Genomic DNA, 24,689 nt, shown 5'->3' with positions numbered 1-24,689 from the left:
ACAGTACACATTTTTAATCCACATATGCCAGTCGTCGATGTGCTCACTTTCCTTGGGTGCTATTTTGAAGGGACGGGGACCTGCATAGAAGCCAAGACCCATTTGGAATCTGGACGAGCAAACAACAAGTGAAGGTGAAACTGAGAGAGGACAGCAAATGGGCCATCATCCGCCCCTCCTCGGTATTTTCCATTTGAGGGAACCATGGGTGCCTGATCTGTGTGGGACAGCCCAGAGTATGCAGAAATTGCAACAAACTGGGACGCATGACAGCCCAGTTTTTGGCAAAAAACTGCAAAAAGGAAGGTCACCAGGCCAAGAACTGTGGAGAGAGCAACGGCTGCAACCGGTTTGGGGAAGGAGGTCACTTCTATAGGGCCTGCCTTAAATACTCAGCCACCTACACACAGGCAACAATGGGCTGAATGGCCAACACCACCCCCAGCAAGGTCAACATCCCCTCACTCAACCTCAGCTGTGGCCGAGACTCACAGAATTTCACAAACTGTGACAGAAACCGAGATGAGGGGTAGAGAGGGGATCCCCAAGCACATCCAACCCTCAAACCCCAACCTCCTGAGGAGGCAGAGGCGATGGAGGGAAAATGGCAGACAAAAGAAAATGCAAGAAGCCTGAGAAAGCAATGGACACCACAAGTTGGGTGGGGGTGGGGAAGAAAAGGATCAAGGCACAAACGGGAGCCAGCAATCTCCCAGCATCTGAGGTGGAAACTGGCACAAACGCCGGACGCAGGCAGAGGAAGTTCAAGGACAGAGAGGAAAGAATGAAAGAAAACGGATTATAATTTAGCCTGGCAGTGGGAATTACAGCACCCAGTGACCCCCCACCCCCCACCACCCCCCAGCCTTGGGAGGCCGTGAGCAAGCCAGTGGCCCCTAGTCTGGGAGCAGTTGAGAGGCCGCTCCCCCAGCTCAGGGAGGCTGGGTGCCGTCCAGACACCGTGGCTCCCCACCTACAAGAAGCAAAATCCAAAGCAGCCAAGAGATGGAGGAGCAGGAGCGCGGCTGGATCTCTTCCCAGTGACACCACCAGAGTTGTCCGAGGAGTCTCGGCTCCCAGAGGAAGATCACATCCTGCTCCTAATGCCGCAATCAGTACTGATGTTCACCAAAGCAGTGGGCACGTGGGCTCAGGCTGATGGACACTGACTGGACTTTAAGGATTATGAACTGTGGACTCTTATGAACAAAAAATGGAAATTAAATTTGCAACACTAAACGTGCGCGGTGTTAAATGCACGCCACGATGTATTAATGCTTTATTAAGGCTTTATAATACCTTGGTAAACTTGGTGAAGTAAAAGCTAATGTTATTTTCCAACAGGAGTGTGGGTTGCACATTTCCAAAACTATTGGAGGTGTTTGCGATGGGTTGTCTGTGTGGTCTGGGTCGGTGGGGGGCGGGGGGGGGGGGGTGGTGGAAACGATTGTCGTTCACCCGGTCCGGGAATCTTGCTGTAGGGAAGCAACTTTGCAATCGCTGAGGTTAAGGAGGTAGTTGGGGACATCTTTTCGTGGTGGACCTGAAGTACCACGACACTCCGCTCTGGCTAATCAACGTGTATGCCTCGCTTGTGCAGATTGAGATGCTGTCTGTCTTGTCGTAGCTCCTATTATTGCTAGCGACGTCCAGGCCGGCCGGTCTGGCCGGTAACTTCAACCGTTGCATGAATGTGGCTAGACAATCCAGCAGTGCCAATGGCGGACTGGATAGCTACTTCAGACTCCTGATGGAGACTTGAAAGGATGCACAGCTGTGTGACACCTTCAGCAGAATATAACCGCAGACCACCTGGTCAATTGGACGGCTCAACCCAGTCCTAGATAGACTTCGTCTTTGTGTCGAAGGCTGTCTCAGTCAGAACCACTGACGCTACCCAGTGATCTTTTCTGACCATTGCCTCCTTTTCACCTCTTGCCACCTACAGGAGGTCCAGAAGGCAGGCAGGGGAATGTGGAACCTGAACATGAAGTCACTGAGCCCAGAGAATATAGAGGAGCGAAAGAAGGTTGGAGAACTGTGAAGTCCTTGTTTGACTCCCCAGTGAACTGGTGGGAAGCGACCAAGGAGAATATCAAGAGGTTTTTTTAAATCTTCCAAGGTGTTCAGAGAGCTAGACAGAGACAGTAGGAACTGAGCCAACTGCAGACTCTTCCTTCTGCAGTCGAGAAGGGTGGACGTGAGGGAGGAACTCCGATCCAGAGTCCACACAGTGGACTCATGTGCTCATGTTTCTTTTTCCAAAAGGTTCACAAAGGGAGCTTTGTGATCCATAGCCTCAAGGAAGAGGATGGCTCAGTCATATCCTTGCAGATGGGCATTTAGAGGATTGGCAGATGCTTTTATGTCACTAAGGCTACAGACCAAATGGCCTCCCTGATCTTTCTGTCCTCTAACACAGAGGTCTTGGACGACAGCAAGAGAGAATGTCTGGATCAGCCAATTACCCTGGGAGAGCTGACAGACTCCATCCATTCTTTGGGTCGAGTAAGACTCCCGGAAGCGATTGCCTGCTGGCTGAGTTGTACACAGCTCTGCTGGACTGAGTGGGTCCAGTCCTGCTGGAAGTATACAATGTATATCATGCTATGCTCGTGGCAGGAAGCATGTCATACCCCATGAGGAAGGTCATCTTCATCCTCAGCTTCAAAAAAAAGGGGGAGAAGGAGGACATCAGGAACTGGAGACCCATTTCATTGCTAAATGTGGACTACAAATCCTGGCCAAGGCCATCGCCAATTGAGTCAAGTCTGCCCTGAGGCAGGTGATCCACCCAGTCCAGCCATGCAAGATTCCGGCAGGAGGATCTCTTTCAGCCTTGCGCTGCTCAGGGATACCATTGCTTATGTGGAGGACATGGTGGGGGGTTGGAGGGGTAGGGTACGACAGACACCTGCCTGGTCAGCTTAGATCAGAAGGCCTGTGATAGATGTGCTCTCCAAAATGGGCTTTGGGGAGAGAATCTGGAATTGGATTAAACTGCTCTACATGGACATCTCTAGTGCAGTCCAAATCAATGGGTGGGAAACAGAGAGCTTCTCCATCAAACCTAGTGTTATGCAAGACTGCTGGGCTCTCTCCTGTCTTACTGTGTGCAGTATAGAGCCCTTTGCTGAATCCATCAGGAAGGATGAGGGCATAAGGGGAGTGATGTACCATGTAGTGGAGGTGCCCAGGTCAATGCTTCCCTGCATATGAAGGATTTCACCATCTTCTGTTCAGACATACGATTGGTCTGAAGTCTGACCAGCATGTACAGGTAATTTGAGTCTGCATCAGGCACCAGGGTAAACCAGGAGAAGAACGAGGCAACGGTCTTCGGTAACTGGTCCAACCGGTCGGTCCACCATCCCCATTACAGTCAGATCTGACTACTGGAGGTGCTGGGGATCTGGTTTGGAGGGGCTGAGGAGTGCAACAGGAATTGGTTGGAGTGGATTGCAAAGGTTCACCAAACATTGAGACTGGGGGCATGGCGCTCCCTCTTGATGTCAAGAAAGAACCTGGTCATCAGGAGCGAGGTGCTCTCGGTGCTGCTATACGTGGCACAGGTGTGGCCCATCTCCCACACCTCCGCCTTGGCAGTTACCAGAGCAGTGTTCAGATTCATTTGGGGGCCCAAAATTGCTAGGGTCTGAAGTAGCACCAGAAAACGGTGGCAAGGGCGAACCCAATGTGCAGCTCATCCTGATGACCACCTTATGTGGCTCCATCAAGCTTTGTGCAGAACTAAAATATGAAGGGACCAAGTGCTGCTGTGTGCCGAGGTTCTAACTCTCCCAGGTGTTGCAAAGGATAGGCTTGGTCTCATTGCTGCGGCAAGTCGCAGTCAGCTGGACTTTGCCACGCCACCTATCCTTCATCGCCACGGAACGTCCTGCAGAGACTGAGAGATGAGGACTCAATGGATCCGATAGGACAGTTTCTTGAGCAGACTGTCCAAGTCATCTGGCGGAATGCCTCATTGCTAGGGTTCACAACGCAGATTTGCAACGAGTACTTGGAGAATCTAACTTGGGGCTTTGTCGCAGTTCATCACCACTAGGCTACATGACAGATGACAGAAGACTCTCTGATCTACGTACTGTTCCTGGGGACACAGACTCTCAGTCCAATGTCCAAAACTGCTGGAAGATCATAACTCAGTGAAAGACACTCTCTGGTCTGCCTGAAACCTGTTGGTCTTTCAGCCCACTGAGACGTCGGTGTGGGAAGGCTGCCGGCTGGCACCTTCCAGGCTACGGGAGTATGCGCTGAGGGATGCACTGAAACTGGATGCAGCCAACGTGAGGGCACTGTGGGGAAGGACCATGGTCTGGAGCCCTTCCATTTCCAGGCACTGAGGAGCTGACACTGAGTGGAAGTTCCTCAACCGATAGGTCGGGGGGTGGGGGTCAGTAGTAAAAATAACAAGGCGCCACAGTGCAGGTGACAGTATTAAGAGAAGAATATAAAATGTACAATGATCAGTATGTATCAATACGATTGGCAATATAAAATATAATAAGTCTTTTCTTGTTTAGTAATTAATTTATTGTGGATAAAGTATATTTTTGGAAAAAAAAAGGATGTGCTTGGGTCCTAGTTGCAAGGACAGAAAGATTTCCTTGGTAATACTACTCACCCACTCGTTGGTGTAGACATTTTAGATCTTTTGAACATTGTTCCAAGAATATAATTTTCGGGCTTTTGCAGTCACCTGTGTGTTCTGCACAGTCACAAAATGATGTAACATATGATTTTGGATGTTGCAATACTTAAAAAAACCTTTTATATGTTACTGATGTAAATGCAGCTTTCGTGAAGCCGGATTCCACGGTCCTTTCAGCAAAATATCTACCAAACTACTTTAGGTCCCATTATAAAAAAAGGGGGAAAATTTAAATTCCAGAGAAGTCAGTTATGTTGATAATTAGGTGGCCTTGAATCATGCTGCAAAGATTTATTTTTGGGCAATTCTTTGGTGGTGAAAATGTTGATATAAGATTGGAAGTGGGCAAAATCTCAAACAACACGAAGGTTAGAAATGGATTGCCTCCGTTAGTTGCAAGAATCTGGCGCCACCTCATTTTTATAGCACCATGTCCGGGAAATTCCAGGAATGTATTCAGCAAAATGAGAGTGAATGTTACACAGGAAAATACAACGCTGAAATAACGAACTGGAAGCAAATGGAAATAGAAAGAAAATTGAGAGCTAGCACAAAACCCACTGCCAGCTGTAATATTTGAGATGTGGAACATACTGAAGCTTTAAAATAAATTTGAATCTGGAAAAAAATGAAATTCCACAACATAAAAAGAGCAAATGTAGCCTTTCCACTCTCTCAGCAGTGAGGTGCATGTAAAAGAAGTAGAAATTGGAGAGAAGGCTGCAAATGATAAATGGTCATTCCCTTTGAATGGAGCTCCTAATTAGAAATATCTAATTACAAGGACGGTACACACATTAAATATATTGGTTAGCTGATGCAAATGAAATAGCTATCATTAAATACTGCAGTTTTCCTCTTTTTTATAGTCAACATACAAATAAAATACATAGATCACATAGCAGATGTATACAGTGCATCAATCTATCTTATTCGAAGCATCACAGATTTGTGCAACCAATTAACCTTATTCTAAAGAACATGGAGTCACCTCTATATTTAACTCAATTCTTCATATGCCCATTGTGACACTTACGAGCTTAAATAGGAGAGGGTCAGAGTAAATCTTATTGAATTTATCCCCGTGTCATCACAATATATGTACTCGTATACCATCACAACCTCATCTGTATACATTGCTCTAATTACATGCAGAGTGCACCAGTCGAACTCCTCCCCACCTCTGAGGTTATGGGGAGGTTATATCTTGGTGACTTTAGTATTACTAGTGACCACTTGATGTTGAAATCATCAAGTTTAGCTGTTATACTCTCCATCAAATATACACTTAATCTTTCCCTCCGCTGTTGGATAGTTGGTGGTTTGCATTTCTCCATAATACTGTTATCATCTTCTTTGCAATTCACAGCAAAACCCAAGTAGCCATGCTTAGTGTTTGGAATCTATATCCTCTGAAGTCTCTCCCAATATAAACCATACTGGCTTCAAAGGTAGGTCTTCCCCCAGGATTTGCTTAATTTCCACCTGAATACTTTGCAATATTGATATAGTTTGGGACAGTCCCAAAAAGTATGGGTATGATTGTCAATCTTCCCACATTCTCTCCAGCATAATTCTGAGGTGCTGCTGTATCTCACCAACCCTTGAGGAGTCTTAAATACTTTCAATTTAATTTTCCATTCAAACTCCCTCCAGGTAGGGCTACCTCTTAACTTATGATCATCAAGGCACATCTTTTCCCAGATTTCATCTGTAATATGAATATTCATTTCTAATTCAATTTCTCTTTTATTTCCATGGTATTTTCTGTTGTTATCTTGAAGTCATCTGTATAAATGAGCTATCAGGTTCTACTTTATCACTCTCTCCATTGACAGCATAAAAATCTTTTCTAGTGTAGATGATTTTTTTACAAATCTGCATGTATCTGTAAGTAGTGCCGCACTTGAACGAATCTGAAAAAAAATCCATCCCTGGCAAACCAAATTCTTTCTGAAGATGTTCATATGATTTCACAGCTTCTCCACAAAAAAACCTGATTCACAGTAGTTCACCTCCCCCCCCACCCCCCCCCCCCAACATTTTCTAAAGCCGTTAACTACTTTTCCAGGTTGGAATTCTGGGACAGCTACTATTTTTTAATACTCTGGATATAGAGTTAAAAAGGTTGAGTTGTTTTCTAATAACTAACCAAGTTTTCATTGTGAATTTATACCATTCATTATCTATCTTTAATTTCTTCTGGTTTGCTTGGTTTAGGAATGGTTGCCTTTCCAGAGAAATACTGGGGCATGAAATTTGTTATATGCTCACCCAGCCTGTTTCCATATCATTTGTTATCCATGTTATCATGGCCCTCAGCTGTGTTGCCCAGTAGTAAGATTTAATGATGGGCAAATTAAAGCCCTCCTTTTGTTTTGACAATAACAAAGTCCAAAGTCTAACTCTAGGTTTTTTTTAAATTTTGCCATATGAACCTTGATATCAATTTGGCAAGAGCTTTAAATGTTATCTTAGGAAGTCCTATCAGCAAAGATTGGAATAAAAAAAGAAGTCTGAGCAAAAACATTCATTCGGACAGTTTCAATTCTACCAATTAACGATAAGGGGAGAATCTCCCATCTGAGCATATCTGCCTTCACCTCCTTCAATAGCTTTCCATAATTGGCTTCATACAGTTTAAGATGGAGGGAATAATAACACCTCGGTATCTTTAGACCAAATGAAACCTGACATGGTTATCTAATTGCGATGGCCACATACCTTACCATAGTATCATTGCTTCCGATTTTGAGTCATTTATTTTATAACCAGATATTTCTTCATATTCTTTTAAACCTTGCACCGTGCAAGGCACTGAAGAAAATAGGGGAGGATTTCCTTCCTATAGGATGTAATTATCAGCCTCAGCCAGAATTGTGGAGAACTCATCCCTATAACATTGGTAGAATTCTCCCAGAATCCCATCGATCCTCAGGGACTTATTATTCCTTGGTTTATTAATGGCTTCCTTTATTTCCTGTTCTTATACACATGCTTTCATTTTTAATCGCTTCTTCTTGGGAAAGAGAGGGTAGATTTAATCTAGAAAAGAAGGTTCTTGTCTTCCCCTCTTAGTCTATGATTATTTCAGGACAGTCAGATAGTTCTTCAGAAAAGGATGAAAATGCTTCTGCTTTTTCTCTTGGTTGTAAAACTAACTTCCTTGAGGCAAAGTGAAAGATTTTGGAAACCATTCGATTAGCTTGCACCTTACACAGCTGAAATGCCAAGAGGTGACCAACTCGGTTTCCCTTCTCATAATATTTTTGATTCAAAAATATCAGGGCTCCTTTAGCTTTGAATGTCAAGCGCTCCTCGAATTCATGTCTTTTTTTTCCTTAATTCAGTTAGGAGTTCTTTGTTTTTATTGTTATTTTTATGTACGGACTCTGCTACCTTTCCTTTACTTTCCAGGGCTGATTGCTTCTTCAACCTGTTCTTTCTTATTCTACTTGATATTTCAATCATTTTACCCCTTATTATATCTTTAGTGGCATCCCACAAGATTGATGGTGTAACCTCACATTATCATTGATTATCAAAATACTCCTCCCTACACTGTTTAATTTCCTGAATCAGTAAAGGGTCAATCAATGGAGAAATATTTGCTCTCCAATATTTAAAACACTTTTCAATGTCTAAATCCAGGGTTAGGGTTATAGGTGCATGGTCACTAATTGTTATTGAGTCTATTTTACAATCTTAGATTGTTTAGGAACACATTAAAAAATCTATGCGTGAATAACTCCCATGTAGGCTTGAGAAGAAACTAAACTCCCTCCCTTTTAGGTTTCTATGTCTCCATGGGTCTACTAACCCCAGCTCTCCTAACGTATCATTCAATGGTTTAGATCTTTTTGAATGCTTGTGTACGATCAGTGATCTATCCAGCCCTCCCATCCAGAACAGCATTAAAGTCTCCACCAAAGGTTATCATACCTTTAGCATTATTTGCAATTATATTTACAATGTCTCCAAAGAAAGAGGAATCGTTTTCTGCTGGACCATAAATATTCAGTATCAATGTATCTTTCCCACTTATTGCACCGATTACGATGACATATCTCCCCAGTGTGTCTTGGATCACTTTTTCTGCAGAGAAGATGGTCATCCCTCTTCTTTTTCTGTAGGAGGCACTAAATACCTGACTCACCTACTCTCTCCTGAGCTTTTTATGCTCAATGTCCACCATATGGGTTTCCTGTATCATTGCCACTCCACATCCAAGGTTTTTTTTTAAGTTGGCCAAGAATTTTCTCCTCTTTATTGGGTGGTTTAGTCCATGAACATTATAGCTTACTGTTCCTAAATAGTCATTTTTCAACATTATTTATTCTAAAATTAACTTTTATGCTTCATGTTTTGGTTGGCCTGCATATGATTGCGATACTGCAGACAAAATGTATAGAACTGTGTTACTGTAAATCTGCTCCAGGTATGAGAAAAACATTTTCAAAATAAGCTAATACAAGAAAAAAAAAGGGCATTTCCTACCGAACCCACCCAATCGGACACCCAGAACAAACTGGTGTGCCAACTTCTTGTTCAGAGAAGATGTGACTAGATCTATCCTGGGTGAGCCCACTTTTTGTGTTGTGGCAACTAAATGAAGTTTCTCAAAACCCTTCTTTGGGAATCCTAACAGTTATAAAGAAAACCCTCTCCAGTCCCTCTCTCAGATGTTATTTATGTGAAATACAGAAATAAAATACATAACTAGTCTCAGTACATATTGTTAAACATCGCCTAGTAAACGTACTTTAAAACAACATACATAATGTTTTTTCTTGTCTGTTCAATAATGACAATAGCTGTTTGTTTTCATTTTTCATTTGACCTTCATTTCTGTATTTGTTTCAAACCTGTCTATAGTTCTTCTAAGGACCCAAGGAAAATGCAAAGATCTTCTTCTAATGGGATTTATGATCCTCTCTGTCTCTTAACAGCTGAACCAGTGATCCTGTTGCAGTTCTCTGTTCAGTTTCTCTCTGGGATCTGTTCTGATAAGAATCCCATCTTTTCCAGTATGGGCAATGGTTCAGTCATTGTCTTGAAAGTCTTAACTTCAGAGTCTAGAGAAATCCTGACGTGCTCTGGAAATGGAAACTTGGCTTTGATGTTTTTCTCCCACAGTTGTTTAATCACCTGTCGTACCTCCTTGCACTTTCTTGGAATTTCTGGAGAGTAGTCTTGGTCACAATACATTCTGTCCCCCTCATATGTTCTCTGCTGCTTTTTCTAAGCTTGCTGCAACATGACATTTTTTGTGTAATAGTCTAAAAATCTGACTATGATAGATCATGGCGAGGCTTGCTTCACTCACGGTTTGTCTGAAAGGAACCTACGTGCTCTTTCTATACAGATATTTAGGTCTTCTGGCAATTCTAGCAATTTCTATGAGAGTTCAGTCACATAACATCTCATGTCATTTTTTTCTTTTCCCTCTGCAACTCCGTAAATCCACAGGTTTTTACGCCTGGTTTGAATATTTCTCGGCCAGTTTAGCCCCTCTATTTTCACTCATATAACACACACACACATGCCTATAATATATACACGCATATAGTGTGCAAGAACATCATAAATTGTGTAAAAATATTTTTGTATAATATGTACAGCATGGGTGTAGTATTCTAAATTCCGACTGGCTAAAGTAATTTGCATTTAAATAGGACATGAGACAAAGCACATACCAGTATCTGCCACAGTTAATCTCCCACAATTAGCATTCAACCAATTTCCCCCAGAGGTGTCAGTCACCCATTATACCGATGATATCCTGCTCCAACACATTAACAAGCTTTGGAGAGGAATCAATTAAATAGATCGAAGACAGGCTTCAGAGTTAAGAAGGATTTTAAATGTTGTCTCAAATTAGAGGCAGTGAAATGTTAATCTCCTCCCTCAGGGTTGGGTCTGGGCAGTTAACATTGATAAAGTGCAGTGGCTGAGCCAGAGTGTCTTGTCTATAGGAACACCATGTCGTTCAGTACAAAGAGATATTCTCAAGATCAAAATTTTCCATGCCTACTAAAAATTGTGCACATTCCTTCCTTGCCGTTATTACATTTTCATGTTCACTATAACATTCCCATGCTCACTATAAATTGCATCTTTCCCACAGCCACTATAAATTGTGCGCGTTCTTTCATTGCATCTATTATATTCTCATACTTGCTATAACATTCCCACACTTGCTCTAAATTGCTCATTCCCACGGCCACTATAAATTGTACACGTTCTTTCATTGCCTCTATTATATTGTCATACTCGCTATAACATTCCAGCGCTCGCTATAAATTGCTGGCACTTCTTTCCCACGGCTGTTATAAATTGTGTGCGTTCTTTCAATGCCACTATTATATTGCCACACCAACTATAAATTGCTGATTCGACTTTCCTACGCCTGCTCTTAATTGTGCGTGTCCTATCAATATGTAAAAAATATTCTCATATAGCGTGCACATGCCTATAACATGAGGGGGTTCCTGGTTTGTAAAATGCACATATAACACACGCTTTATATGTGTAAAAATTCAGTATTTGATAATCCTCTCAAGTCGCATTCCTCTGTCCTCCATTTCCTCAGTTTCCCCCTCAGCTTTCCAATTTGAGCAGTTGAATCTTTCATATTATCCATTGCTCTCCCTAGACGCTGTTTAGTATCTTCTGAGGCCACTTTGTGTTGTTTTCTCAGTCTGTGGATCTCAGAGAGAATAAATGATTCTCCCTGATCAGACTCACTGTCATCATGTGGGTGTTGGTGGGGTGCCTCCTCCATCTGTCCTCGTTCGTCACTCCCTCCCTTTCCTCCATGCTCATTAACATTACGTTGGCTCATCACACTCAATTAATCAGTAATACTTGAATTATAGCATATGTTTGTACAGTTTTGGTCACCAAATTATAGGAAAGATATAAACAAAATAGAGAGAGTACAGAGAAGGTTCACGAGAATGTTGACAGGATTTCAAGGTTTGAGTTACAGGGAAAGGTTGTGCAGACTGGGGCTTTTTTCTCTGGAGCGTAGAAGATTGAGAGGGGACTTGATAGAGGTGTTTAAGATTTTAAAAGGGACAGACAGAGTAAATGTGGATAGGCTTTTTCAATTAAGAGTGGGGGAGATTCAAACTAGAGGGCATGGTTCAAGATTGAAGGGGGAAAATTATAAGGGGAACATGAGGGGAAATTTCTTTACGCAAAGGGTGGTAGGGATGTGGAATGAGCTTCCGACAGACGTGGTTGAGGCGGGATCATTGGTTACATTTAAGGAAAGACTGGATAGTTACATGGATAGGAGAGGACTGGAGGGGTATGAACTGGGTGCTGGTCAGTGGGACTAGGAGGGTGGGGATTTGTTACGGCATGGACTAGTAGGGCCGAACTGGCCTGTTCTGTGCTGTAAGTGGTTATATGGTTATATGGTTTTGGCTTTTATTTTAAAAATCGCTGCTTTAAAGAGGGTTTTTCGATGAGCAAGTTGACTACACAGCTGCTGCTTTCATGACATCATTGGAAGTCCACCACAATATTTCTATCTTCCAGAAAATCTTTGGATTATATAATTACCCTCTTTAAAAATAATGCCCAATACTGATACCTCCAGATTAATAGCTCAAAGATAAACTCTTTGTTCAATGTGTAGATCTCACCATGAAAAGATAATGAAATAGGACATGAAGGATGTTGTGCTTGGTTGATCTCTTTAAGTCAGTAAAGAGTTTGTAATTTGTCACTGTGTCTGTGTGAGGTTTCCTCCCAAATTCCAAAGGCATAACTGGGTTGGTAGTTTAATTGGTCATATGGATCTGTTTGGGCCGTGCAGGCTTGTGGACGGGAAGGGGTTTGTTACTCTGCTCCATCTCTAAATTAAGAAAATTAACCCTTTGAGCTTGCAACGGACAATCTGAATAATCAGAAATGCAGAGACACCCTTTAAGGTGCAATTGTTTCCTTATTATACCTTCATTGTGTGTTCTTTGATCCATTTAGGAATGGTTGTTTTAATAATCCATCTGATTTGTGGTTTATCCCAAAAATTTAGTCTCGTTCATGGGAACAGCTTGATTTTACCCAGCTGTACTTAATTTTGAAAATTATACAGGCCCTTTAACCAATTTCATTTTTGTTCCCTGCTCAATTTCTTATTTTTCAAATATTTATGAATACTCAAAAGTTGCTTTGATGACTTCCTGTGCCAGAAACTTCTCCAAGGTCATTGGAGAAGTCTTGCCAGTCTACAAAGAGGCCATTTAAATGCCCATTAAATGCTCCTGGAAGCATGGCAGATTCTGTGTGCAGGGTTGGTCTCCAGTACATTGATGTTTAAAGCAGAGTAACCCAGGGGGTAATTCTACCCAGCTGTAGCTTTCTGTGCCTATCGCAAAAAAAAATAAGCACAATGCTCTTTGAAATAGAACGTGACTTGTGGAAAAATTGGCTTCCATCTGCAGATAATGTGAGAATGATCTAACTTGCGCTGTTAAGTGTGCAACAATTTCAATGAGTCGGTGTTAAACCAGAGGGACCATGGTTGTTAGCTGGTATTCCATCAGTGCAGCAAAGATGAAAATTATTTCCACATGTTGCTTTCATCCGCTGGGCCCCTCAAGTTCTTCCTGCCATCCAAAATGGTCTTGGCTGATGTTCCCGGGCCTTAGCCCCTCTTCTCTGCCAGTTCCCCATTGTCCTGAGTTCCACAATCTTTTAAAAATGTATCTCCCTCCTCATTAGGTACTTTCAATAATTTAGCCTCTGCAACCATCTGAGGTGGAGAACTCCAGAAAAAGAAAGGAAAAGAAGCTTATCCTCCCTTGCAAATATTAAATTTATTATAAGCCCTGCTTCTGAAATCAACGTTTGCTGAATCTCATAAAGGAAGTACCTCCTGCAAACAAGACTGAAAATAGAATTTTCCAGTTTATCTGTACAAGGAGAAAAAAAATGGGATTGTAATTTTAATTAGTGCCATTAACTCTGCTGTTTATGCTGTTAAATTGGTGGTATAAGTAGATGGCCCTTGTTTGGATGCCAGGAAAATATGTATTGGAAACAATACATTGGCTCCGATTTTAGGTAGAACCTAATGAAAAGAAGTGCAAATTTTGACATTTTGCCAGGATCTTCTATCAGATTATATTCAGCAGTAGAAAGTAGGCTGCAGTTTACATTAATTCCTGCAGTTACTATACAATAAACAAAGGGACAACATTCAAAGTCTGTAAAAAAAAAGATATAAATGCACCCTATATTGTGAAAATGAATAATTTACTGAGTAATCGCATTAATTTTGAGAAGGATTTCTTTCATTAATGCGGGAACCAAGTTGAAGATATAATGCTTCTAAAGATACCATTGTTGATAAGATTTTTCAATAAATAAAAAAGAAATTGAAAATACTGCTTATGGCTTAATATTAAATGTAACCTAAAGAATGACACAGGAGTAGGTTGAGAAGCAATGTCAATTGCTGATAAAATACATTTTAAGGTAACAAAGAACTGAATAAAACTCCTTTCAAACTGCATCCACTTTTGGGCAATAAACATTGGTTTGAAATATTGCTGGAAAAAACTCCAGCAGCATCTGGTTAGAGAAATGGAGGAGTAGGCCAACAACCATTCATCAGAATTGGGAAAAGTTAGAAACCTTTAAAGCAAGTATTAAGTTTCAGAGAAAGTGGAGAGGAATGGTGAAGATCCGTGGTCGGGTGGAGACCAGCCGAGGTTCAATGACACAGAAGTGGTGTTGGCTAAAAAAGGATGATAAAGGCAGCACAATTAGTACAGTGGTTAGCCCAACGCTGTTACAACCCCAGCGACCAGGACTGGGGTTCGAATCTGTCCTTCCTGTGTCTGAGTGGGTTTTCCATGGGGGCTCTGGTTTCCTCCCACCATTCAAAATGTACCAGGAGTTAAAGGTCAATTGGGTAGCGTTGACTCGTGGGCTGAAATGGCCTGTTCCTTTTTAAGAATTGAAACAAAATTAGACATACAGCACTGAAACAGGTAAATTTTGGCCCTATGAGTCTGTGCCACCCAATTTACACCCCATTAACCTATTAACCCCATTAGTGTATTCAAGGGTGGGAGGAAACCGGAGGCCACCACCTTCTGTTTGAAAAATGTGTCCCTCAGATCCCTCTCATCACTTTTAAATATTTCTCCTATTATCTTCAACCTATGTCCACTAATTTTAGAAAACGGGAAAAAAATCTGTGACCATCTATGTCCTTCATTATTTTATAATTCAATGGATCGGAGGGGGTGGGGGTTAGATAGGGTAGATAGGCTCCAGTGATAGAGTGAGAACAAGCGCAGCCTGTCTATCCTCAACCTTCTCCATTGCCAGAGTGAAATCAAGCACAAATTTGCAGAACAACATCTTTTATTCCACCTCAGTGTTTACCACACTTTCTCCAATTTCAAGTCATCTGCTTCCTTTAATCCCTTCTTCTCTCCTTCTCATCCACAGATCCTGTCACTCACTCTCTTTTGACGTAACCCCCCCCCCCCCCCCCCCCACCGGCCCCGGGCTCCCTGTTAGCCATTTCCTTATCCCTTCCCCCTCTTCTCTTCGTCCAACATCCAACACCCCTTCCATCATATCCTCACCCTGGTGTTCCCAAATGACTATCATCCTTTGCTTCAGAAGCTGTCTCCACAGTCACATAACCCCCCCCCCCCCCACCCCACCCCACCCCTGGCTCCAACTGCCATTTTCTTCTTCCTTTTTCCTGCTTCCACCGATCAATTTCCTGTCTCTCTCCCAGTTCCACCATATCCCATTCCCCCTCCTGGACCCATTGATCTGACATCCTTCAAGCCCTCATCAGACTGCCCCCTCTCCATTAATACCACCTATCTTCCCTCCCCTTTCTCAATGCTGAAGCAATGTTTTGACTCAAAATATCGATGGACCATTTCCCTCCACGGATGCTGCCTGGCTCAGAGAGTTACTTCAGAAGTTTTGTTTTTTGTTCAGTATGTTTTGCTTATTGTTTTACTTTCACGATCAGTTCCACTGAATCTATCAGAGTGCAAATGAGAGCTTTAGCAATGGTGACCAAGATGACACCATTCGCACATGGGATGATACAGTGAGTCAGTTACTATTCCATCCCTCGAGAATTTATCCAGAACAGCCATGAATTGGGTTACGATCTGGAAGTGGGGACGCAAATCGATTTGGGCGTAAGTCAATCATTATTAGGCAGGACAGAATTGGTTGATATTTCTACAAGAAATGAAGAAAGCACAGGGTAGATATAGTCCAAAGAAAAGGAAAATTGTGAATGGTAAAAGGGAGGGCCAACAGGGTGTCAAAAATCACTGGAAAAGCGGAGGACTGGGAATTTGATAAACTTGCAGAGAGAGTGACAAAGAAAGTAATTAGGAAAGAAAAGATTAATTATGAAAGGAAATTGGCAAATAACATACAAAATGATACTAAGAGTTTCTTCAAATATATAAAAAGTAAAAGAAAGTCAAGGGTAGATATAGGGCCGACTGAAAATGAGGCTGGGGAAATTATAATGGGTGACAGTGGAACTAAATGGATATTTTGCGTTGGTCTTCACCGTGGAGGACATTTGCAATATACCTGATATTCAGAGGTCTCCAGGAATAGAATTAAGTACAGTCAGGATTACAAGAATGGTGCTTAGTTACCTGAATGGTCTAAAAGTAGGTAAGTCTCCGGGACTGGATGAGGTTCACCCACGGGTTCTGAAGGAGGTGGCTTTGGAGATTGTAGAGGTATTCGAATTGATTTTCCTGAAATCAATAGTCTCCCGAGGATTGGAAGGTTGCAAATGTAGTTCCACTGTTTAAGAAAGGAGGGAGGCAGAAAGATATTGGAATCGATCCTCAAGGACAAGGTTATGGAATACTTCGAGGTTCACGGCATGAAAGGTCCAAGCCAGCATGGGTTCATGAAGGGAAGATCCTGCCTGACCAACCAAATGGAATTCTTTGAGGAAATCTCAAGTAGGATGGACAAGGGAGAAGCTGTGGATGTTGTGCATTTGAATTTTCAAAAGGCCTTCGATAAGGTGCCGCATAAGGGGCTGCTTAATAGGAAGAGAGCCCATGGAATTACTGGAAAAATAATAGATTGGGTAGAGCATTGGCTGATAGACAGGAAGCAAAGAGTGGAAATAAAGGGATTCTGTTCTGGTTGGTTGCCTGTTACTACTGGTGTTCCGCAAGGGTCGGTGTTGGGGCTGCTTCTTTTAACAATGTATATTGATGATTTAGATTGTGGATTAAATGGTTTCGTGGAAAGTTTGCAGATGGCATGAAGATAGTTGGTAGAGTACAAAGTATAGAAGAAATCGAAAACTTGCAGAGAGACTTGGACAGCTTCAGAGAATGGGCAAAGAAATGGCAGATGAGATATAATGTTGAAAAATGTACGATTGTGCATTTTAGTCGAGGAAATAAACAGTTGGATTATTATTTGGGTGGGGAAAAAAATTCAAACCTCAGAAATAAACTCCATATCAGCTGCTTGGTTTATTATCGTGAAGCGTACAATAAGCAAAACGTACTGAACAAAAAACAAAACTTCTCGTGTAGAATAACCTGAAACTTGACCGCCAGGTTGGATCGGCGGTTAAGAAGGTGAATGCCATGTTGGCATTCATTTCAAAGGGGATTGTGTATAAGAATAAAGAAGTGTTGATGAGACTCTATGGGGCACTGGTGAGACCTCATTTGCAGTACTGTGGGGAGTTTTGGGCCCCATATCTTAGAAAGGTTGGAGAGGGTACAGAGAAGGTCTACCAGAATGATTCCAGGAATGAGAAGGCCAACACATGAGGGACACTTAGCGGCTCTTACACTCTATCCATTAGAACATAGAAGAATGAGAGGGGATCTCATGGAAACATTTCGAGTAATGCATGGTTTGGACAGAGTAGATGCAAATAAGACATTTTCCCTGTTGGATGATTCCAGAACAAGAGGGAACAATCTTAGAATTAAAAAGTACCAATTTACAACATTGATGAGGTGGATTTGTGGCCACATGCAGCTGTGGAGGCAGGATCATTGGAGAAATTTAAAGAGGAAATTGATAGGTATCTAATTACTCAGGGTATTGTGGGATATGGGAACAAGGCAGGAGCTTGGAACTAGATGCGAGAACAGTTTAGCTCAGGGAGTTCACGGAGCAGACTCGATGGACCAAATGGCCTGCTGTGATTTTGTGATAGATGAAATATCTTTGGCTTGGCTTCGCGGACGAAGATTTATGGAGGGGGTAAAAGTCCACGTCAGCTGCAGGCTCGTTTGTGGCTGACAAGTCCGATGCGGGACAGGCAGACACGGTTGCAGCGGTTGCAGGGGAAAATTGGTTGGTTGGGGTTGGATGTTGGGTTTTTCCTCCTTTGTCTTTTGTCAGTGAGGTGGGCTCTGCGGTCTTCTTCAAAGGAGGTTGCTGCCCGCCAAACTGTGAGGCGCCAAGATGCACGGTTTGAGGCGATATCAGCCCACTGGCGGTGGTCAATGTGGCAGGCACCAAGAGATTTCTTTAGGCAGTCCTTGTACCTCTTCTTTGGTGCACCTCTGTCACGGTGGCCAGTGGAGAGCTCGCCATATAACACGATCTTGGGAAGGCGATGGTCCTCCATTCTGGAGACGTGACCCACCCAGCGCAGCTGGATCTTCAGCAGCGTGGACTCGATGCTGTCGGCCTCTGCCATCTCGAGTACTTCGATGTTAGGGATGAAGGCGCTCCAATGAATGTTGAGGATGGAGCGGAGACAACGCTGGTGGAAGCGTTCTCGGAGCCGTAGGTGATGCCGGTAGAGGACCCATGATTCGGAGCCGAACAGGAGTGTGGGTATGACAACGGCTCTGTATACGCTTATCTTTGTGAGGTTTTTCAGTTGGTTGTTTTTCCAGACTCTTTTGTGTAGTCTTCCAAAGGCGCTATTTGCCTTGGCGAGTCTGTGTCTATCTCGTTGTCGATCCTTGCATCTGATGAAATGGTGCAGCCGATGTTTACTGGATGTAAACAGCGTCTTCATTGTTGAGGTCTTTCATGGCTTGGTTCAGCATCATGCTGAAGAAGATTGAAAAGAGGGTTGGTGCGAGAACACAGCCTTGCTTCACGCAATTGTTAATGGAGAAGGGTTCAGAGAGCTCACTGCTGTATCTGACCCGACCTTGTTGATTTACGTGCAGTTGGATAACCATGTTGAGGAACTTTCGGGGGCATCCGATGCACTCTAGTATTTGCCAAAGCCCTTTCCTGCTCACGGTGTCGAAGGCTTTGGTGAGGTCAACAAAGGTGATGTAGAGTCCTTTGTTTTGTTCTCTGAGGGCAAAGACCATGTCAGTAGTTCCTCTGTTTGCGCGAAAGCCGCACTGTGATTCTGGGAGAATATTCTTGGCGACACTAGGTATTATTCTATTTAGGAGAATCCTAGCGAAGATTTTGCCTGCAATGGAGAGCAGCGTGATTCCCCTGTAGTTTGAGCAGTCTGATTTCTCGCCTTTGTTTTTGTACTATACAACAAAAGACACCATGACACCCATAAATACATATTCACCGAAACCTCTATATGGCATTTTTTCCAAAGTAATGACGTCTCATCCATGTTAAATATTTGTTAAGGTAAATAGCCTCCCTCTACAATTAGTTTGTCTAATTCCTCCACAAAAGCTTCCGCTGCCTTCACAACAGCATTTGCAGTCTCACCACTGACCTTAACACTATGCAAAGAATAATGCTGTTTAAAACACACAGGGCCTGCTTTTGCTTTCAGCATCTCAAACAAGACACGGGCCTTTGCTGTGGTCGTCATCTGGCTCAGGGGAATACGCTTTTGATTCTGCTCTTCAATTCACGATACAAGTAACTTCTCCATATCAGCTGCTTGGTTTATTGTTGTCGATTTCATGGGTGCAGCTCCTTTAACAGCCTGGGTAATTTTAGTTTGATTCTTACAGTTGAGTGAGACCATCCCGAGTGAAGTGGTATAACATTTAGAGTTTTACCTCTTCATATTGCTTTATCACTTTTAGCTTCTCTTCCAAACTGATGGGATGCCTTTTCTTCTTTGATTCTGCTAGAGGCTTACTTTCGGGGCATTTTCAGATAAAATTTAGCCAACGAGATAACACAGAAACAAGAGACTGCACGGAATGTGATTTGATGCCGGGTATTGATATGCTATCGAGACAATAAAAATGTTAAACAGTACAGTTACCTTTTTGTGTAGTAAATAGAGAGAGTACACATTAATGTAAGAACATACATATATTATAGATTTCAATTACATACATGTACTGTACTATAAGGTGTATAATGTATACCATTATACAGCTGGCAGCACAATCACTTTGTTTTGGCTTTTGAGCCCATGTGTCAAATGCGTGATCCATGACGTAATATCTGCTAATGCCCACCAGCATTGGTCCTGGTGTAAATTTAAATGTTTTTTATTAAGCTCTTATGGTGACCTCAGATGTATCTGCGATCAGATGTTACTCGATCGGGCATAGGTTGAGGTATGGCTGCATAGGCTGATGGATTACAAGGCACCTACATCTTTAGCTAGAAGGTTGAAACAAATCTCAGTAGTCTCAGTGTATTAGGCTGTCTCAATGCAGACGAGTTTTTTGTGGATGTCAGGGTTGGGATACTGGAGGAATAACTTAGATTCATAAAGAGAATTCTTTCAGTTTACTGGAGAATATATTCTACTAATATGCTTCAGCCTGACATGGTTGAAGCCTTCATAGAGTGTAATTGCCAACCCATTATCGCCACAGCATTGCTTTTGGATTCCATGCCTGAATCTGAGGGTGCTTCATCTATCTATGATGAAACGATCAGCGGTCACAGTAGGAAATAAAAGAGTTGCGTTTTAACTATACACTCATTTTGTGTCAACCACCTGGAGAGAGTTAAAATTTCTTTCTCCCCTTTTTCCAAAGCAAAAAAAAAATACCGACAGGGATGTCACAGTCAGTAGAATTAAATTGCTAGTAATATTCTCGGGCTGTTGGATAACTGGCGCACAGAGTGGAAAATGTCGCACTGGTGCTTGCTTCAGGATTAAACAGAGGTGCCTAATGTTAAGATGCAGGCTGAATAGAAAAATGAGAATCATTAATTTGTCTCACTGTTGCCTTCCTGAATCATGCTTTTCAACATTTGCTGACTAGGTCTAATTTATAATCTCCACCTTTCACTACCTGCTAACTGGGCGTTGGCAGTGTTTATGTAAACATATATGAAGGTAATTTTCCTGAAATGCTGTCAGGTGCTTTTCTTTTTGCTGCAGTATTAGTTTCACCAGTCATTTTGTTTAAAGTTCTCCCACATTTCTGGATGAAGATTCTGGAATAAATAATTGAATATGCATCTTTTTTCTCTAGTTTCAGAAACAGAAAGTCTTAAGGAAGCTCACTCGTTGAGTGAAGCAGAGGCTGATTTTAATTTCCTAACAGACAATGAATTAAATGGATGTTCAATATATCACGGACAGTTGTGCCAGCATTACTGCATCAAAACTTTGGAATCCTACAAGTGTTCATGTTTCCCTGGATATACATTGCAAGCAGATGGGCACAGCTGCAAATCAGGTGAGAGGAAATAACTGATCTCCAAATGATCTTCTCATTTGACCATCAAACCCAAGCTTTTAGCTGTCTTTAAGAATGTACTGTGTAAGTGAAAATTATTGAACAAACATCTGCCACTTTCTTCCATGTTTATTATGCTCGATCAGTTGGTCTCCAGCTATTTGGCTGTGGATTAATGGACCAGGTAAATACATGAGGAAAACATAACCATTCCTTCATCATCATTCGGTCTTCCTCCCCAGTATTGCTGTGTGTTTAATTTCAGATGGCCTGCACTAGTTCAAAAGGGAATAAGTATTAGGCCACAAAGACGAGACGTGCCTATAATGGATAGGTGCTCTGAAGTGAACCCTTCAGCAGCAGAATGCAGTTCAATGGACTGGAAATGAGGTGGGCTGACCTGTTCCACAATCAACACGGCTCTGTTGTAGCCTCTCTGTATCGCTGCTGCATTCAAACACCTGCACTTCAGGTTAACAGAGCCACATCAGCAAAGGTTGCTTTAGCTCCTAACATTGATTTAGTCTCTTGACCATTTGCTGGAGGGATGGACTCTAATAGGAGAACAGTAGTTGGAAGCCACCTGGCTCTTCACACCCGTTTGTCTTCAATCAAGATCTCTGGCTGATCGTCTACCTCAGTGGTACTTTTGTGCACTGCTCCATATCCCTTGATTCTCTTAATAATTTAGAAATCAGATTCTTGCTTTTGAATGAACTTTGTCCTTTGGGGAAGAAATTCCAAAGATTACCCCCTCTCTATGTGAAGAAATTTCTCCCCATCTCTCTCCTAAATGGCCTGGCTCTTAAATTGAGGCTGGTTCTAGATTCCTAAGCCAGGTGAACCATCCATCCTATTGAGCCTTGAAGTTTTTCTAAAGTTTCAACTTTAGATCATCTCTCGTTCTTCTAAACTCCACAATACATACTCTACCCATTCACTCTCTTCCCGAATCAAACTAATGAATTTTTATGTGCTCTCTCAAACATTCCATGGTGGGGGAACCTGGGATCAGAGGACACAGAAAAGAAAAAGATCCCATAAGAACGGAGATGAGAAGAATTTACTTTACCAAGAGGATGGTGAATTAGTCGCAGTGGGCAGCTGTGGAGGCCAAGTCTTAGGGGATATTTAAAGTGGATATTACTCAGATGTGCTCTTAATAATAGCCAACACACCATTTGAACTTCTTTGTATATCACTTTCAGTGATATGCACAAGGACAAAAATGTCCCTTTGAACATGAACATTTCCCAGTCTCTCACCATTTAAAAATAATGTGTTGCCTTTTGGTTTTGTGAACCAAAATGGATGATCTCACATTTTTCTGCCTGAAATTCCATCCTCTTGCCTCACCTCAGGTCATTTTGTTGAGAACCTTTATTATCAGTAGATGTGCTTTGGTTTGTTTCAAGGTTGAGCTGAGACAGGCTGCACAATTTGGTCAGGGGTGATCCAAGCCCAAGGAGAAAGTTGAAGGGACCGAAGGTGGATAAATCATCTGGACCTGATCAACTACAGCCCAGGGTTTTGAAAGAGGTAGCTGAAGAAACTGTGGAGGCATTGGTCATGGTCTTTCAGGAATCACTACATTCTGGAATATTTCCAGAGGATTGGGAACTTGTAAAAATGTCTCTCAACTCTTTAAGAAAAGAAAGAGGCAGAAATCAGGGAATTATAGGTAGGTTGGCCTGACTTCAGTTGTCGTTAAGAATCTATTATTAAAGATGAGGTTTCACTGTACTTATAGGCACACGGTAAAATAGGTCAAAGTCGGCATGGTTTCCTGAAAGGGAAATCTTTCCTAACAAGTCTGTTGGAATTCTTTGAGAAAATGACAGGAAGGACAGATAAAGGAGAGTCAGCAGACATGGTTCACCTTGATTTTCTAAAGGCCCTTGTCAAGGTGCCGCACATCAGACTGCGAAGCAAGATGAGAATCCATGGTGTTATGGGAAAGATACTATCATGGGTGGAAGATTGATTGGTCAGAGGAAAAGAGTGGGGATAAAAGAGGCCTTTTCTGGTTGGCGGCCGGTATCCAGAAGTCTCAGTGCTGGGGGTCACTTCTTTTTCACAATATGTATCAATAATTTGGATGATGGATTCGATAGTTTCGAGGCCAAATTTGTGGATGATGTGTTGAGGAAGCACCGAGTCTGCAGAAGGACTTAGATTAGGAAATGGGGCAAGGAAATGGCAGATGGAGTACAGTATGTAATCATGCACTTTGGTGGAAGGAATGAAGGTGCAGAATATTTTCTAAACAGACAAGGAGTTAAGAAATTAAAGGTGCAGAGAGACTTGTGCAAAACTCCCTAAAGGGCAACTTACATGTAAAAGCAGCGGAAAGGAAGGCATTTTGAGAGGGAGAGAATATAAAAGCAAGGATTTGATGTTGATGATTTATAGGGCATTGGTCAGACCACACTTGGTGAGCAGTTTTGGGCTCCATATCTAATGAAGGATGTGTTGGCATTGGAGAGGGTCCAGAGGAACTTTCCAAGGTTGATCCCTGGAGTCAAAGGGGTTTCATGTGAAGAGCATTTGGCAGCTCTGGGATTGTACTTGCTGGGGTTTAGAAGAATGGGGGGAGATCTCATTGAAATATATTGAATACTGAAAGGCTTGGATGGAGAGTACGTTTCGATGGTGGGGGAGTCTGGGACCAGAGGATACAGCCTCGGAATAGAGAAAGGACCCTCTAGAACAGAAATGAGAGGGAATTTGTTTACAAAGAGGGTGGTGAATTTGTGAAATTTGTTTCAGCGGGCAACTGTGGAGGCCAAGTCAGAGGACAGATTTAAAGTGGATTTGTTGTTGATCAGGAAGGCATCAAGGGTTATGGAGAGGAGAAAGGGGTTTGAAAGGATAGTAAATCTGCCATGATGGAATGGTGAAGTGTATTCAATGGGCCAAATGACCTTATTCCACTCCTCTATCTTATAGTGAGTAGCAAGGTGTTTAGCATGGGAAGATGACCAGGACACTTAACAGCAGTAGTGAATCAGAACACATCATATTTTCAGTGTCTCATAAAGTTCAATGGCTTTACCAGGCATTTTGAACATACCTACCCTATCCAATGTGTGCTCCAATACCTCTGGTGGGACTGTATAATCAGGTGATGGCGTTGATGTCATTTATCATGTAGGTGCCTTCTGTGACTCCTTGGATCAGTGGTTCTGAGGATCATTGATCTGAAACATTGACTCGGTGTCTTTTTCCACAAACCTCTCATGACTTCCATGATCTTCTGGATTTTTAAAAATGTTATATGTCAAAGTATAGTTGTGCCAAATATTATCCTCTTGGCTAATTCATAAACTGGATATGATGGGGAAGGCTCCAGTCAATGGAGTGCTGTAAAGAGCATATGGAAGAGGTGAGTCGTGGATCAAATCCAAGGATCTGAC

At 42.3% G+C, this 24,689-nt stretch overlaps 1 protein-coding gene across 6 annotated transcripts in view; it reads left to right on the top strand.

The window, feature by feature from the left end:
- The window catches only part of fbln2 (fibulin 2), a 324,320-nt gene that overhangs the window by 229,205 nt on the left and 70,426 nt on the right, over positions 1 to 24,689 (top strand). For all 6 annotated transcript variants that reach the window (XM_069939794.1, XM_069939792.1, XM_069939796.1 and 3 more), the window contains one exon: positions 21,067 to 21,273. In XM_069939794.1, the coding sequence (XP_069795895.1) occupies positions 21,067 to 21,273 (207 nt within the window). The remainder of the gene's footprint in view (positions 1 to 21,066; positions 21,274 to 24,689) is intronic.

This window comes from Narcine bancroftii, chromosome 5 (assembly GCF_036971445.1).
Source record: "Narcine bancroftii isolate sNarBan1 chromosome 5, sNarBan1.hap1, whole genome shotgun sequence".
Lineage (NCBI taxonomy): Eukaryota > Metazoa > Chordata > Chondrichthyes > Torpediniformes > Narcinidae > Narcine > Narcine bancroftii.
This window is presented reverse-complemented; position numbering and strand designations above follow the sequence as displayed.